Source organism: Festucalex cinctus, chromosome 14 (assembly GCF_051991245.1).
Source record: "Festucalex cinctus isolate MCC-2025b chromosome 14, RoL_Fcin_1.0, whole genome shotgun sequence".
NCBI classification, from domain to species: Eukaryota; Metazoa; Chordata; class Actinopteri; order Syngnathiformes; family Syngnathidae; genus Festucalex; species Festucalex cinctus.
In genome coordinates this window covers 6,600,927-6,614,646 of record NC_135424.1, presented here as the reverse complement: position 1 = coordinate 6,614,646, position 13,720 = coordinate 6,600,927, and the positions used below count along the sequence as shown (strand labels likewise).

Sequence of the window (13,720 nt, the reverse complement as noted above, 5' to 3'; positions counted from 1 at the left end):
TTGTTCATTTGAGCCGTGCCGTGACTGTTAATCTGCAAGTGGACGTCGCCGTGTTTTACCACAAGGTGGCCCCTGGCGACATTTCACAGACCAGTGGAGGCCGTGCAGATGTTCACTGCATGTGCATTTTTATCAAGGTGAGTCTGTGACCTTTCATCTGTCATTGGTGACAATGGAAGACCGTTTCTGAGTTTAAATAAATAAATAAAATAGTCTGTCTCTGTGTGCCCTGCGATTGGCTAGCAACCAGTTCAGGGTGTACTACGCCTACTGCCCAAAAGCCAGCTGGGATAGGCTCCAGCACCCTCCGCGACCCTTGTGAGGAATAAGCGGTCAAGAAAATGGATGGATGGATCAAAATAATGAGAAACTAATAAGATCCTAAACTTAAGTCTATACTTAAGATACTAGCAAGGTTATTTAACTAAAAGTAATGAAAAAAAACAAACTAAAATTCAAAAAACTATTTTGTTAATTAAATAAAATAAAAACAAAAATGCTTTTTAAAAACCGAAAGCTAACAAACTGCATTTTATCTTTAGAAACTAAAACTAACTATAATTATAGCAAACATGTCCTTCGTTTTAGTCTGTGTTAATGAATTTAATGCATTTAATGAATTTAATGGTGTTTTTTTTTATGTTTTTTTTTCTTTTTTTAATATTATGCACAAGCACCTGTAATTGGCTGACAACCAGTTCAGATTGTACTCCGCCTACTGCCCGAAGCCAGCTGGGATAGGCTCCAGCACCCCCCCCCCTCCCCATTTAAAAAAAAACTCAAACTAATACTGAAAGAAATAATTAAAACTAATAAAAACTAGCAGAACCACCCTGAAAACTAAATAAAACTAACTAAATAAAAAAAAAAAAAACTGAAAATGTAATCAAAACTAACTAAAATGAAAAGTTCCAAAACTATAATTACCCTCTTATGAGATACTAAATGTCCTAATTGTGAGATAAACTGAAAAAAAAGAGGAATAATTAGATAAAAAATAAATAAATCCATGTAAATGAATTTCTGAAAGTGAAGCAAACCAATTATTTCAAGTGGACCCCATTTTGAACACTTTTTTTTTTTTTAATTAGTCTCAAATAATGATTTAAAGTTATCAAAATTCCATCAAAAATGAAAGAATTTTAATTTACGTTAAAACGTAATTATGGCGTTCTTTGTGTTTGACGTTTCTGCAGTATTTCATGACGGAAGAGGAAAAAAAAAGTGAGTCGCCAGTGGGTGAAAGGCAACTTTGGCTATCAACTCAATAACCTAATTGGCGACCGTCCCGGGCCGCTTGTGCAAAGAGCTTCCAACTAGAGAGCTTTTCTTTCATTCTGAGAACTTTGTGTATTTGTAGCACCTGGACTTTGTACTCCTAAATCCTCCAAGATCATGAATCATTGCTCTGAAAAATGTGCCTATACTCTAATACCGTCAATGACGAAATGGTCAAAGTTTGGGATAGGCAAAGTCTGGCATTGTAAAGGATGCGCTAAATGACTTTGTACATTTTAGACCTTCTTCCGGATCTATGTAGTAGATAAGGTTCCTCGATCTTCCTGGCAACAGTCTTAACTGGAAACATACACTTTTCTGATAGTTTATGTTAGTATTGTGAGCATGAAAGACAATGAACCATCTGTCGTTCGGACGGAACTTTTCAATAGGATGGGCTAAGATAAAGCTGTAGGCTAAAATGGGATAGGATAGGACAGGACAGGTCTATGATCAGATAAATGGGGTAGGTTAGGCAAGGAAAAGATGGCACAGGATAGGATACAATCAGCTGATATGCAAAGATAGTATTAGGCTATACAGTATAGTTATTGGACAGGACAGAACTGAATAGGATAGGTAAAGACTAAGACTGGAATAGTGCAAGATTGTGAGTCAAATAATAAATATGGTATTATATGACATCCTCAGGCTTGGACAGCTAAACAATGGGATGGATTAAGATAAGCAAAGGATCAGAAGAATAGGGCAGGACAGGATAGGCAAAGAAAAGGATATTGAGGGTAGGCTATGATATTATAGGCTGGATCGGATACAATGGGGCATAGTAGCGTTGATATAGAATGTGATATGATCGTTGAGGCTCAGGATCAGATGGACTAAAATAGGATATTCTAGGACAGGATTATATGATAGCTCAGGACAGCATATGATAGACGAAAGGGTATGACAGGTTAAGGATGAGGTAAATAATAGATAAAGTAGGTCCGTATAATATAGATTAAGATCAGGACAGGATTGAATAGGAATATAATAGAAAAAGATATGGATGTGATAGGTTTGGTTAGGACAGGTCAGCACAGGATAAGAAAGTGTAAGCCAGGATATCAGGACAGGATGGAACAAAATAGGCAAAGAATACGGTATGTGGATAGGATAGGCTATAATACGGGTCAGAGTTCACAATCCGAGGCTAAAATAGAACAGGACAAGATAGATTGAAACAATCAATATTGGATTAAATGGAGAGATCTCCACATCGTGTCACAACACAAAAACGTGACATTCTCACGAAGCTGAATCATATTAATGCATAATCTACATTTGGATTACAGTTTTATTTCACCTTTTTTTTGCATGGTAAATCCCTATGAATAGAGTAATTAGGTGTAGTGATTGCAAAGGCTCGAAGTGAGCCTCTTAACCTCTTGGGCAATCGATTGTTGAAAGAAACTCAAACATTCCATATAGCGCAAGACGTTAATCTCTTTGCGGGATACAAATCATTGGAGTAGGAGCAATGTCATTCTTACAATGCAATAGTAATTCCAAATCAGCAATCAGACATTATTTAGGCCGTTCGTGCTGACTTACTTTTTTCCAGATTGTTGTTCCGGTCTCATCCTTCTGCCTTGGCCCTTCCTGCGTTCTGTTTGCCTGTCCCCTTGGCTGTTTGGTGTTGCTACGACAACATTTTTATTATTATTATTATTATTATTATTTTATGTGATTGTCCCTATTGGGCTACCAGTGGATTGTTGAACAACATAAAAAATGTCACTAAGAATCACAAAATGATTGAAAAACTTCTAGTCATACTAAAAAGAATTTTTGTTTTTTTTTTCTTGTATGATCGTTGCATCGCAGCATTATCAGATAAATGATAAAGCATTGTTCGTTTATTTGATTATTGAATATACAGTATAATATTATTATTATTATTATTATTATTATTATATTATACTTTATGTTTAATAAACAAGCAAACAAACAAAATACTTTATACTATAAACCAGCAACAGAAATATTGATTAAATAAAATATTTTTTTTAAAGTATTTTTACATACATGGTCATCATTAAGCACAGCTTACATGTTCAAAAGGGAGTGTGAATAAATAAAAAAACGTATCGAATCCTATACCCCCTTACAAAAATAAAAAAAAATTAAAAAAACTTTGCTGCATTGCTGTAAATCAATGTCAGGTAGCACAAGGTTTCATGTAAAAATGTAATGTTTATTTATGGGTTCTTTCCAAGTTTAGTGGGAACTCGTAAAAAAAAAGAAGCTATATTGACATACCGCGGAGGACAATCATTCATCTCTTAAGTGCATTTTGAGTACAAATTAAGATGATATTTGGGGAGCAAATGTAAACAATTGAGGATGTTTTCAAAGTGGCCTTTCACATGATTAGGCACTTTGTCACCTACATTTCACAACATTCCTGAGCCGATAATCCCGAGACCAAACGCACACAATGTCAGGTTTGTTCACCCCGCAAGCTGCGAATGATGACGTCGTCGTTACACCAATCTTGACAAATGCGCACAGAAAGTGTGGATTGGATGGCAGTTTTTGCACATTTGCCGCGTTCATCTTAACGTTCATTCGGATCAACGTTTGACCTTGGAATACGTATGTGCATGTTTCATTTTGTTGAGGACAGAACGTTTGTTTTACATATCCAGCAGGGTTGTAAGAGTTTTGGGTTCTTCATTATAGTTTTTTGTTTTTTTTGTTTTTTGTTTTTAATTCCATTAGTTTTATTGAGTTCTTGGACAGGGTTTGTTAAGGTTAGTTTTTGTTTTGTTTGGTTTTGTTTTTTTTAATGCGTCATTGTAGTCTCATTTTTATCATTATAGTCTAATTTTTATTAGTTTTAGTGTAAGTTTTAGTTTTTCCTATATGCTGTATTTGTTTACTAGAACAAGATAAAAAAAAAAGTCACTAAGTATTGTGTATAAACTACAATTCCCAAACAACTGTTCAACCTTCCTTCCTTCCAAAATCTCATGTACAAAATTAAAATTTTCACTGAGTTAGTTTTGTAAATGTAAAATGTAGTTTTTGTTACTTGTATTTTTATCTTCATTATTTAAAAAAAAAAAAAACACTTTTTTTTTGTTATTTAGTTAGTTTTCATAACTACAACAACCTTGATCCCCAGTCAATTATGCTACAATTTCAGAAATAATTAGCACCGTTAAAAACACATTGTGCAACTTGCTGTCGACTGAAAATTACATCACAAGGGCTCAGGTGACCAATCACAGCTCAGCTTGTGAATGTCACATGACCAAACCTAGAAAAAAGGTAAATAATGAAAGTATCAAATTAATTAGAGACAAAATATTAACTTTTTATTGCTATAATGGGCTAAATAAGTGAAGTAAGTAATAAAAAGTAGGTTTCTAAAATTACTGAAAGACCATATTGTGATGTTGTTTTTAGAGTTTATAACTAAATAAGTAAAAAAATAAATGTATTCGAAAATTTAAATGTGAATTTAAAATAATTTATAGTCAGAGCTGACATCACTTGGTAGCTTATTCCATTTGTGTGCGGCATAACAGCTAAATGCCACATCACCATGTTTGCTTTTAACGCTTGTTGGAGAGAAAAAGACTCGACTATATTATGGTGTAACTTTTACTTGATGAAGAGAAAGAGTCTCATCCATTTGTCAAGCCCCATCTGGAATGCACGACTCCTGAACAACAAGTAAGGAAGATTTCTAGGCTATACTGATGTTAATTGCTGGCGGATGAGAGGAAAATTCTCAACATTTTGCTGCCTATCTCACTGTTTTTATAGCTGAATATACGGGAATGCATGCATGCTGCTTGTGGACACCTGTTGTGTGCATGACGATTTAGAGGGCTCGCCGTTTGACATCATCATCCTCATCCTCCGCATCCTCTCCGCCGCCACACACATGCGCACGCACGCACGTCCACAAAAGGCTCGTTGTGTAACTAATTGAGGGGCTTTGCCGCGCCCGGCGGAGGGCAAATACGCTTTAGCCGAAAGGGTCGCGCGGTTTTAAGACATTCCTGCGCGGATTGGGGCGACACAACGCGAGGAGGGTGGTGGCTTTTACATAATGAGCGGCATGCTTTTCACGTGAAATGGCCCTTTAAAAAGCCAGCGTCCTCCAATCAGGCCGAGGCACTGCGTGAAACAGGCGGACGGAGAGGAGGCGAGCGTGTGCGTGAGTGCGTGCGTGCGTGCTTTGGTTTTGCGCGTGTGACAAGCTGCTGTCAAATCGGCTCCGAGGATGGTGTCGTCGTACCCTTTACCGGAGGGCTTCTCCGAGTTTGATGTCTTCTCCCTGGGATCGTGTCTGCTGGTCGAGGGTGAGTCTTCTTTTTTTTTTTTTTTTTTTTTCTTTTTTTTTTTGCGCGTGGAATGCGGCCCCGAAATTAAAGCCCGCATCTGCTCGCCCTTCAGTGGGCGTGGGTGCGCGCACGCGCAATGCATGTGCGCGTCGCCCATTCCGTCACACTCCGCAATTACCACGCGAGTTTTGCTTAAATCGCTTGTTCACACCCGACGACGCGCAAATGTTGTTGTTTTTTGCGCGCGGTTCCTGAGTGACAGCTGTCATCATGTGTCCCCCCTTCAAGGTCTGACGGGCTTCTTCTTAAACGCGGTCACCATCGCCGCTTTCCTCAAAGTGAGGGAGCTGAGGACCCCCAGCAATTTCCTTGTCTTCAGTTTAGCCATGGCCGACATGGGCATCTCCATGAACGCCACCGTTGCGGCTTTCTCCAGCTTCCTCAGGTGAGTGACGTCACGCGGGCGCTTCTCAGCTCCCATTTGGACAGTAGTGTACTTTTTCAACTTTTTAGTAGCCTACCACCTCTCCAAAGAAATATTTCACCATCATCTTAGTGTCAGAGGTGCTATATAAGCTCCCAGCCAGGAAAGATTAACACAATTTGATTCCTACATTTCTAAAAGAAGCATAACACTTTTTGGGCATGGGCTTCCAATCCGTTGCCTTGTACAGTACAACAGTAGGCTTTAATATATAGTTTAATATTTTTATTGTCAAGGACAACAAAAATATCAAAAAAATTGTAACTTTAAAGCAAAATCACCTGTCATCACCTATTTGCTTTCACAAATGACTTCTTGTGTAATCATGATTGACAAGCCGAACAAATTTCATAGCAATTGGTAAAACTGTTGGACGGTTTAGTGTTTCCAATCTTGCCACTTGAGAGCATTTTTTTTTTTCTTGGTAGGGCAACACCCCAAAAATGTGAACTTTTCACCAGGATTTACAACCCTGCAAAATTTGATGGGATTTCACAAATTCTAAAACAACCCAAATTATTTCTTAATCATGCCAATAATTAAAAGTCAACAACAACAAAAATTTAGGAGATACATGCATAGATGCATGATTATTTATGCGTAGATCGATAAGTAATAATACGCCAATGTTGCTGATGAAAAGCATTGTTGTATTATTACCCACATGCACATAAAAATTGGAATAAGAAGAAAAGATTCACAAAAGTCGGGATATCTGTTTGTATGAGGACCGCAACAGCAGAGGCGATTTTTATAGAACAAAATAAATCTCCACAACAATACTTTTGTATTTTACACCATGACAAATTATGTATAATATGGCTAACGCATATTAAAAAAAAAAAAAAAATGTTGAAAAAATATATTTTAGTTTCATTCTTATTCAGATAGGCCGAGCTATTTAAAAAAATATTTACATTTCATTACATTTTATCTTATCCTATAGGAAGTATTGCATAAAAGTGTATCATACATATTTGTATTCAATTTATTTATTGTTTTTCTGATCTTTTAAACACCGTCGTGTCCTGCATTATTACATCTAATGCTCTTTTGTTTTCGGACAAAAAGCAAAAACTCACACATTTTTTGCCAAGTCTCCATATGTATTTATAAAGACTTACTTTTTTCAACATGTGGAGCTGCATCATTGGGTGATGAAGAGCTATTCATAACCTTGTTACTTGCAACAGCAGCTCTCCAGAGGTACAGCGTCAAATTGTTAGCAGTCAAGGCTGTGGTGGAATAAAGGTGGCTGCTCATACGCCGTTAAAAGCCACAGGCTGAGGATTTCCATGATGTAATCGGGACGTGGTCACCATTATTGTGATTATGGAAGGCGTGGCGTCCTTGTGGGTCACCTGACTTTCTCTTTTATCAGTGCAAGTGCAGCTATTCTCCTCTGTTGATGGTTTATCTCATCAAGAAAACCACTTGAGCCAAACTCGGGAAGGATGAGGCCGATATCTTTCTTAAAATAGGATTCCTCTTTCTTTGTGTTGTTCATGCATGTGTGGGTTTTCGAAGACAAAGTATAACCAAATGCACACACAAGTGGGTACAGAATAAAATGGATGCATCCAATGAATGATTGACTGAAAGAGGCCCCTCCCCCCTCCCAGGTACTGGCCGTATGGCTCGGAGGGATGTCAGACTCACGGCTTCCAGGGTTTCGTGACGGCTCTGGCCAGCATCCACTTCATCGCCGCCATCGCTTGGGACCGATACCACCAGTACTGCACAAGTGAGTCTCACTCTAGTAAGACGCAGACAGCAAACTCCTTGTTGGAAGGCCGAAAATACAAGTTGGTTCTAATGTTAAGGAAAGTAGTACACTTAAATTAGAGGTTCTCCAAATTTTTACACCAAGTACGGTACTACATCAAAAATATTTGACTCTCCTAGTACCACAAATTTAAAAAATGATGTCTCAGTAATTCTGGCCAAATGAGCAGTGATGAACTGCTGAGTATTGTAGTTAAAAGTTAATTACAACCTAACATTTGGTCTGCTTTTTGTTGTGTTTAAGCGAAGTGCTGGCTGACTCCAAAGTCATTTAATAAAATTAGATTTTAAAAAATGATAAAATATATTAATTATATTATTAATTATAATTATTGTTGTGCTTGTCTTTTTTTGTTTTTGTTTTTTTTGTTTTTGTTTTGTTTTTTACAAAAATAGACACTTTTTTGGTAAAGAAAATATGTTCTGGGCGGTTAAGAAAATGGATGGATGGATGGATGGATGGATGGAAGATGGAAAAATTGCTAAAAAAAAAAAAGTTTGATGTCTTCATCCCACACACAAAATAATCTTAATAACAATATATTGTCTAAACAGTGTTCTGAACAATATTTTATTCTTGAAATAAGAACTTTGGCATTTGCCATTTAACGTCAAAGTGCCTTCGGGCTCGCATTGCTGAGCCGTGACATTCGCATTGTGAGCCTGAGGGCACTTTGTCATCGATTTTATGCACAGCAGAGGGCGGTATAGGACAAAGCGGTTCCCAGAGTTTGATGTAAACAGTTAATGGATTCACCATAATCCTCTTTCCCCGACCCATGAGGGCGCACAGAACTTCAAAGTCCAGAAAGTTGCTGATCCTGCACATAATGGACAGAATACTGACCAATCAAGGAACTGTTTCTCTTCAGGGACAAAGCTGCAGTGGAGCAGTGCCATCACTCTGGTCATCTTTGTTTGGCTTTTCACCGCCTTCTGGTCCGCCATGCCTCTCATCGGCTGGGGCGAGTACGACTACGAGCCCCTCAGGACGTGCTGCACTCTGGACTACAGCAAGGGTGACAGGTATTGACACTTAGCTCAAAAGACTCCCCTTTGCGTTTGTGGTACTGACTTCCTTTGTGTCCACGCAGGAACTACGTCTCCTACTTGATCCCCATGAGCGTCTTCAACATGGCCATCCAAGTGTTTGTTGTCATGTCCTCCTACCAGTCCATCGCACAGAAATTCAAGAAGACTGGAAACACCAAGGTTAGTACAAAACAAGTGTGAGCAATTGAGAACTGTAGTGTCTACAAGCTTACTTGCGGAGTACCTCAAGGATCAATGATGGGTCCACAACTATTTCAACTTTACATGAATGGGATTTTTTTTTTTTTTTTTTTGCTGATGGTACTAATTGTAAAATAAAATACATCTCTTCCAGTAGACCTCAGTGCTGCCCTGTATGTTGCGGTGGTACAATTTGGTACTACACGAAAAGCGCTTAACTCTATATCTTTGACTTGACTTTTGATTATTATTTTTTTAATCCATAAATAAAAATCATCTTAAACTCTGCGATGCACTGCAGGTGCAAACGACAATCTTACTGTAAGCACCAAGTCCAGCTTTAAAAGTGCTCAAATGTTCAACGGTAGCCAACAGAAGCGGAATTCCCAAATCCCGACTCCATCTGATGCAATTTGAAATACCGTAACTCAACGGGAGAAACCACAAGAATTCTCCCATCACACACGCACGCACACGCATTCCCCATGCGCTCCTCATTGAGAGCAACACGACACATTATGTAGGTCATCATCAACGCACGACCCGCTGCTTCTGTGAGCAATGAGGGCGGGAGCTGATAGTCCAACAATGCGCGGCAATCTTGTTAGTTGCCGCAAGCTTTTTACATCACATGAGGTCATTCCTCGCATATAAACATTTGCCTTGTTGGAAACACTTTTATTACAAATTAAAACACCTGCACAGCAACATGATTCGGCAACCGCATGTGGCCCATAAAACTTTATATTGGTTGGATGTGAATTTTTGCAGCCTCAATTTCAATCAAACTTGCTTGGACTTCACTTAGTATTGCAATAAAAAGCAGTATACGCACATATATACACATCTATTAGGGGTGTGTATCTCTCTAGTAAAAAATGATTTGATATATATCACGATACCACACATGACCACACATGTACTATGCAATCTTCCACTCACATGCACATCACATAGACAAACAAGTACACTGTGTTCCAACTATGCCTTGCATTTGCATTTTTACGGTTGGACCACCCATGTAACTAGGGGCGTGGAAAACCAAATAAATAGAGAGGGTGAGGAGAGGAATCTTCAGAGAGTGCAGGAGTGAATTGTATCAGTCAGTTCCTCTCCTCGCTCCTCGCGAGCCTTCTCTCCTTTTTGTGTCACGTTTGATAGATGTGAAACAGGTAAACCTGACAATGAGATACAATACGATTCAAAAACAGCTCATTACAACACGTAAAAGCTGACATTATTCAAAGTTATTATATCAAAGAAACAACAAAATATCCGCATCATCATGGTCGAAGTCATGGCACGATGGATTGCATGTGACCGAGTGAGGCTCATGAAGTAGCAGGAGGATTTATGGACTCGCATAAAGAGATGTATTCTCAGGGTTTAATCCTGTACTCGCCGCTTCTCGGTAATATCTTGGATTAATGACCAGCTGATTGCGATGTCGGTACCACTTTTCAATAAGGTTAGCCCTTATGATGTAGTTATTAACGGTTTATTATCGTGAATGCCTGAGTATTAACTGTTCATTAATGATTCATAATAGATCAGACAGTCACAATGACATTGTGCAAACAGTTTATAACAGTTTACAAAGGTTGGTTTATAAAGGCTTTATAATGTAGTTATTAACCTTTTTTTGCAATTTAAAAATAGGAGTCAATGCAAGAGAAATAACAGAAACATTAAGCAATAAATTGCTTGTCAAATAGTGAACTCTGATTAAAATGATTAATCATGATTTATAACTGTGTATAAATGCTTTATAAAGCCTTTATAACACCATTATAAACCTTTTACTTGCACTATTTACAGGAAGGTCACAATGTGTTTTGAAAGCGCCCTGATCTGATTCTGACTCTGATGCCTTCACTCTCTGCAGTTCAACCCAAACACTCCCCTTAAGACTATGCTGCTATGCTGGGGCCCCTACGGCCTCCTGGCCTTCTACGCCGCAGTGGAGAACGCCAACCTGGTCTCACCCAAGCTCAGGATGGTAAGAGCATCCACCAGTATGATGCACACGTTTTATGAATGAAAAGAACATCTCAGAAATAATTGCAGTTAAGAAAAAATACAAATCATATAAAAAGTAAATCATATGAGCCAAGCAAAAGAATTAGTATCGTAAACTATTGTTAAGAGAGTAAAATTAATTTCCAAAGGACTTTGACATCACAATATGCAATTTAGGAGATATTGTTAACTAAAAAATAAATAAATAAAATGAAAATAATAATGATAATAATGTAATTGATTGGTTGTTTAAAAAAAACAAAAAAACAAAAAAAGTTCTTACCTGTACAATATACGTGAAATGTGAGTTTTAGATTTTTTTTTTTTTTTGTTTGTTTTGTTTTTTGATAAACTTAAAATTAAATTAGATAAACTTGGCAAAAATATGCCCAAGTTTTATAACTGGACATAAACATTGTATAGAAAAATATAGACCAGTATCCCGCCTTCCCCAATTTTAGAATAGTTACAGTTGAATCTGTTCATTTATATAAATAAATAAATAAATATTAAATGGTAAAAACGGGGGGGAAGTGATAGCACTTGCAGTGATTCAAATGGTGAAGGAAATTGCAATTACAAATAAGGAATATTCTGTTGCTTCATATATCGACTGGCAGAAAGCATTTGATACTATAGATGAGTTACTGAGGAAAAAAAGAGACTTATGCGCTAACTGTATGGATGGAAAACTACTTGGAAAAGACAGCAATGTGTAAAAAAAAGAGTAATAATGTATCAGTGTTTAACAATCTTACCTGCGGAGTACCTCAAGGATCAATGATCAGTCCACCACTATTTATACATTACGTGAATGGAATTTGCAGGCTTGCAGATTTGTTTTGTTCTGTTAAAATAAACCAATAAATGAACTTCTGTCTGGAGCTGAAAAGAAACTCCAAATTCTCGAGATGTGAAGTTTCCTGTATTTGGAATTGCTTCCCGCTCAAGCCGCTCCTGGTCTTTGGATCTGTAACCCGCTTGTTGTTTCCTGCACACGTGTGCCGCAGATGGCCCCCATCCTGGCCAAGACCTCCCCGACCTTTAATGTCTTCCTGTACGCTTTGGGGAACGAGAACTACCGAGGAGGCATCTGGCAGTTCCTCACCGGGGAGAAGATCGAAGTGCCTCAAGTTGACAACAAGTCCAAATAAACTTCCGATTGCAAATGTTGCACAGCCGTTTTCGCGTTTTGGTGGTTTCCTCGCACAGGTAGACAAATAGATGCGCTTTGTCTCATGTTGTGTCTCCGTAACGTGTTCATAATTCATTTTAATTACAAGATTACAATTACCTGAATAGTTTTATGCTTAAAAAAAAAAAAAAAGACTCCTTGTGGTATTACTACTTTTCTTCTAATTTCATAGGAAGAGAAGTGTACCTTTAAAAAAAGTCAACTCAACTGTATTTATTATATTTGATGTATTTTTGCACGAATCCCGGAAAACAAGAAGACTTTTCTTCCCTTGCAAGCCCCCCACCACAAGTCAGAGATTAGTCAGCAGCTCCAGATTACGTCTGCTTGCCTCCAGACTGAAGCTCAACAAGTTTCGATATAACCACAAACGTAACGGTTACCCTGAATATGTTTTCAATATTTTAATTGATCCTCATGATTTTTAATTCCTCTTTAATCCAAAATGAATGTGCAAATAACCACATATTTCCTATTTTGTATTTTGTTTGTTTTGTTTGTTTTAGCTTTGCCTGATTGCTTCTCCTGGAGTCAGTATTGAGCTTGGTGTTGATCTGTTTACCGTATTGTATTGTTGACATCAGTGTTACACATTGGTTATCATATAATCATTATCCTGACAGTAGGTTTCAAAAACCAACAAAAATGTGTCTCGATTGTCACACGTGTGCACAGTGGAACCTCCAAAGAAAAGAAAAAAAAGAATTAAAAAAAACTTACAATTTGGGTTCATATTTCTGTCAAAATGTAAACAACAACAAGTCATTTAAAATAAATAAATAAACAAACATTGACACACTTGGTTTCCTTTAGTGCACTCTTAAAATAGGTGGAAATAGCCCAGCACTGTGTCCAAAAGAGACTGAGCCAATGCTGGGTTGTTTCTTCCCGTGCAAATTGGGTTGAGAATTTGACCCAGCGGTTTGGGTCAAGATTTTGATCCAACAAGTGTTACTACCCAAACAGATGAGTTAAAGGTACCGAGAAATGGTGTTTAATTTACTAGCAACATTTTCTAGGAAGTTAAAGCAAAAACTTCCCCAGGCTTGGAACCCGCACTCTTCAAATTGCTGGGTCAAAAACAAGCAACTTGTGTCAAAAGTTGGACTGAGCCGCTAACTTGGAGCCCCTCCCCTTCACTTTGTCCTGGGTTGCCTGCTCCGTTGCGGGGTCGCGGGAGCAACAATTAAACTCTCACATTTGAGAGTTCAGGAAAAAAACAAAAACATTATTTGCCGAGAAGAAAGCGTATTTTTACAGGATTAGTGTTGAGTGTAATCTGGATTAAAGTGGGCCTGGCTGTGCGTCAGTGCTCTTTAGAAATGGCGCTTTTAATTCATTAAACCGCTCACGTTGAACACAGTGCGCCCGCCACACACTCTTCACGCCACGTGGCTTACGGGCACTCACGTTAACACGCGCAAA

General features: G+C 38.0%; 1 protein-coding gene across 1 annotated transcript; it reads left to right on the top strand.

Moving 5' to 3' along the window:
• Positions 1-4,957: 4,957 nt before the first annotated feature.
• Positions 4,958-12,281, top strand: rgra (retinal G protein coupled receptor a). The gene is made up of 7 exons (XM_077496342.1): positions 4,958-5,597; positions 5,868-6,024; positions 7,686-7,807; positions 8,721-8,874; positions 8,943-9,060; positions 10,967-11,080; positions 12,111-12,281. Exons 1-7 carry the CDS (start codon positions 5,519-5,521, stop codon positions 12,252-12,254), a joined length of 888 nt encoding a protein of 295 aa, XP_077352468.1. The 5' UTR covers positions 4,958-5,518; the 3' UTR covers positions 12,255-12,281.
• The last annotated feature ends 1,439 nt before the right edge of the window (positions 12,282-13,720 follow it).

Bases quoted from the DNA above. Each gene is read 5' to 3' on its own strand.
- rgra (XM_077496342.1), top strand. From the start codon at position 5,519: ATGGTGTCGTCGTACCCTTTACCGGAGGGCTTCTCCGAGTTTGATGTC. The intron at 5,598-5,867 runs GTGAGTCTTCTT...CCCCCCTTCAAG, and splicing joins ATCGTGTCTGCTGGTCGAGG to GTCTGACGGGCTTCTTCTTA. The intron at 11,081-12,110 runs GTAAGAGCATCC...CGTGTGCCGCAG, and splicing joins TCTCACCCAAGCTCAGGATG to ATGGCCCCCATCCTGGCCAA.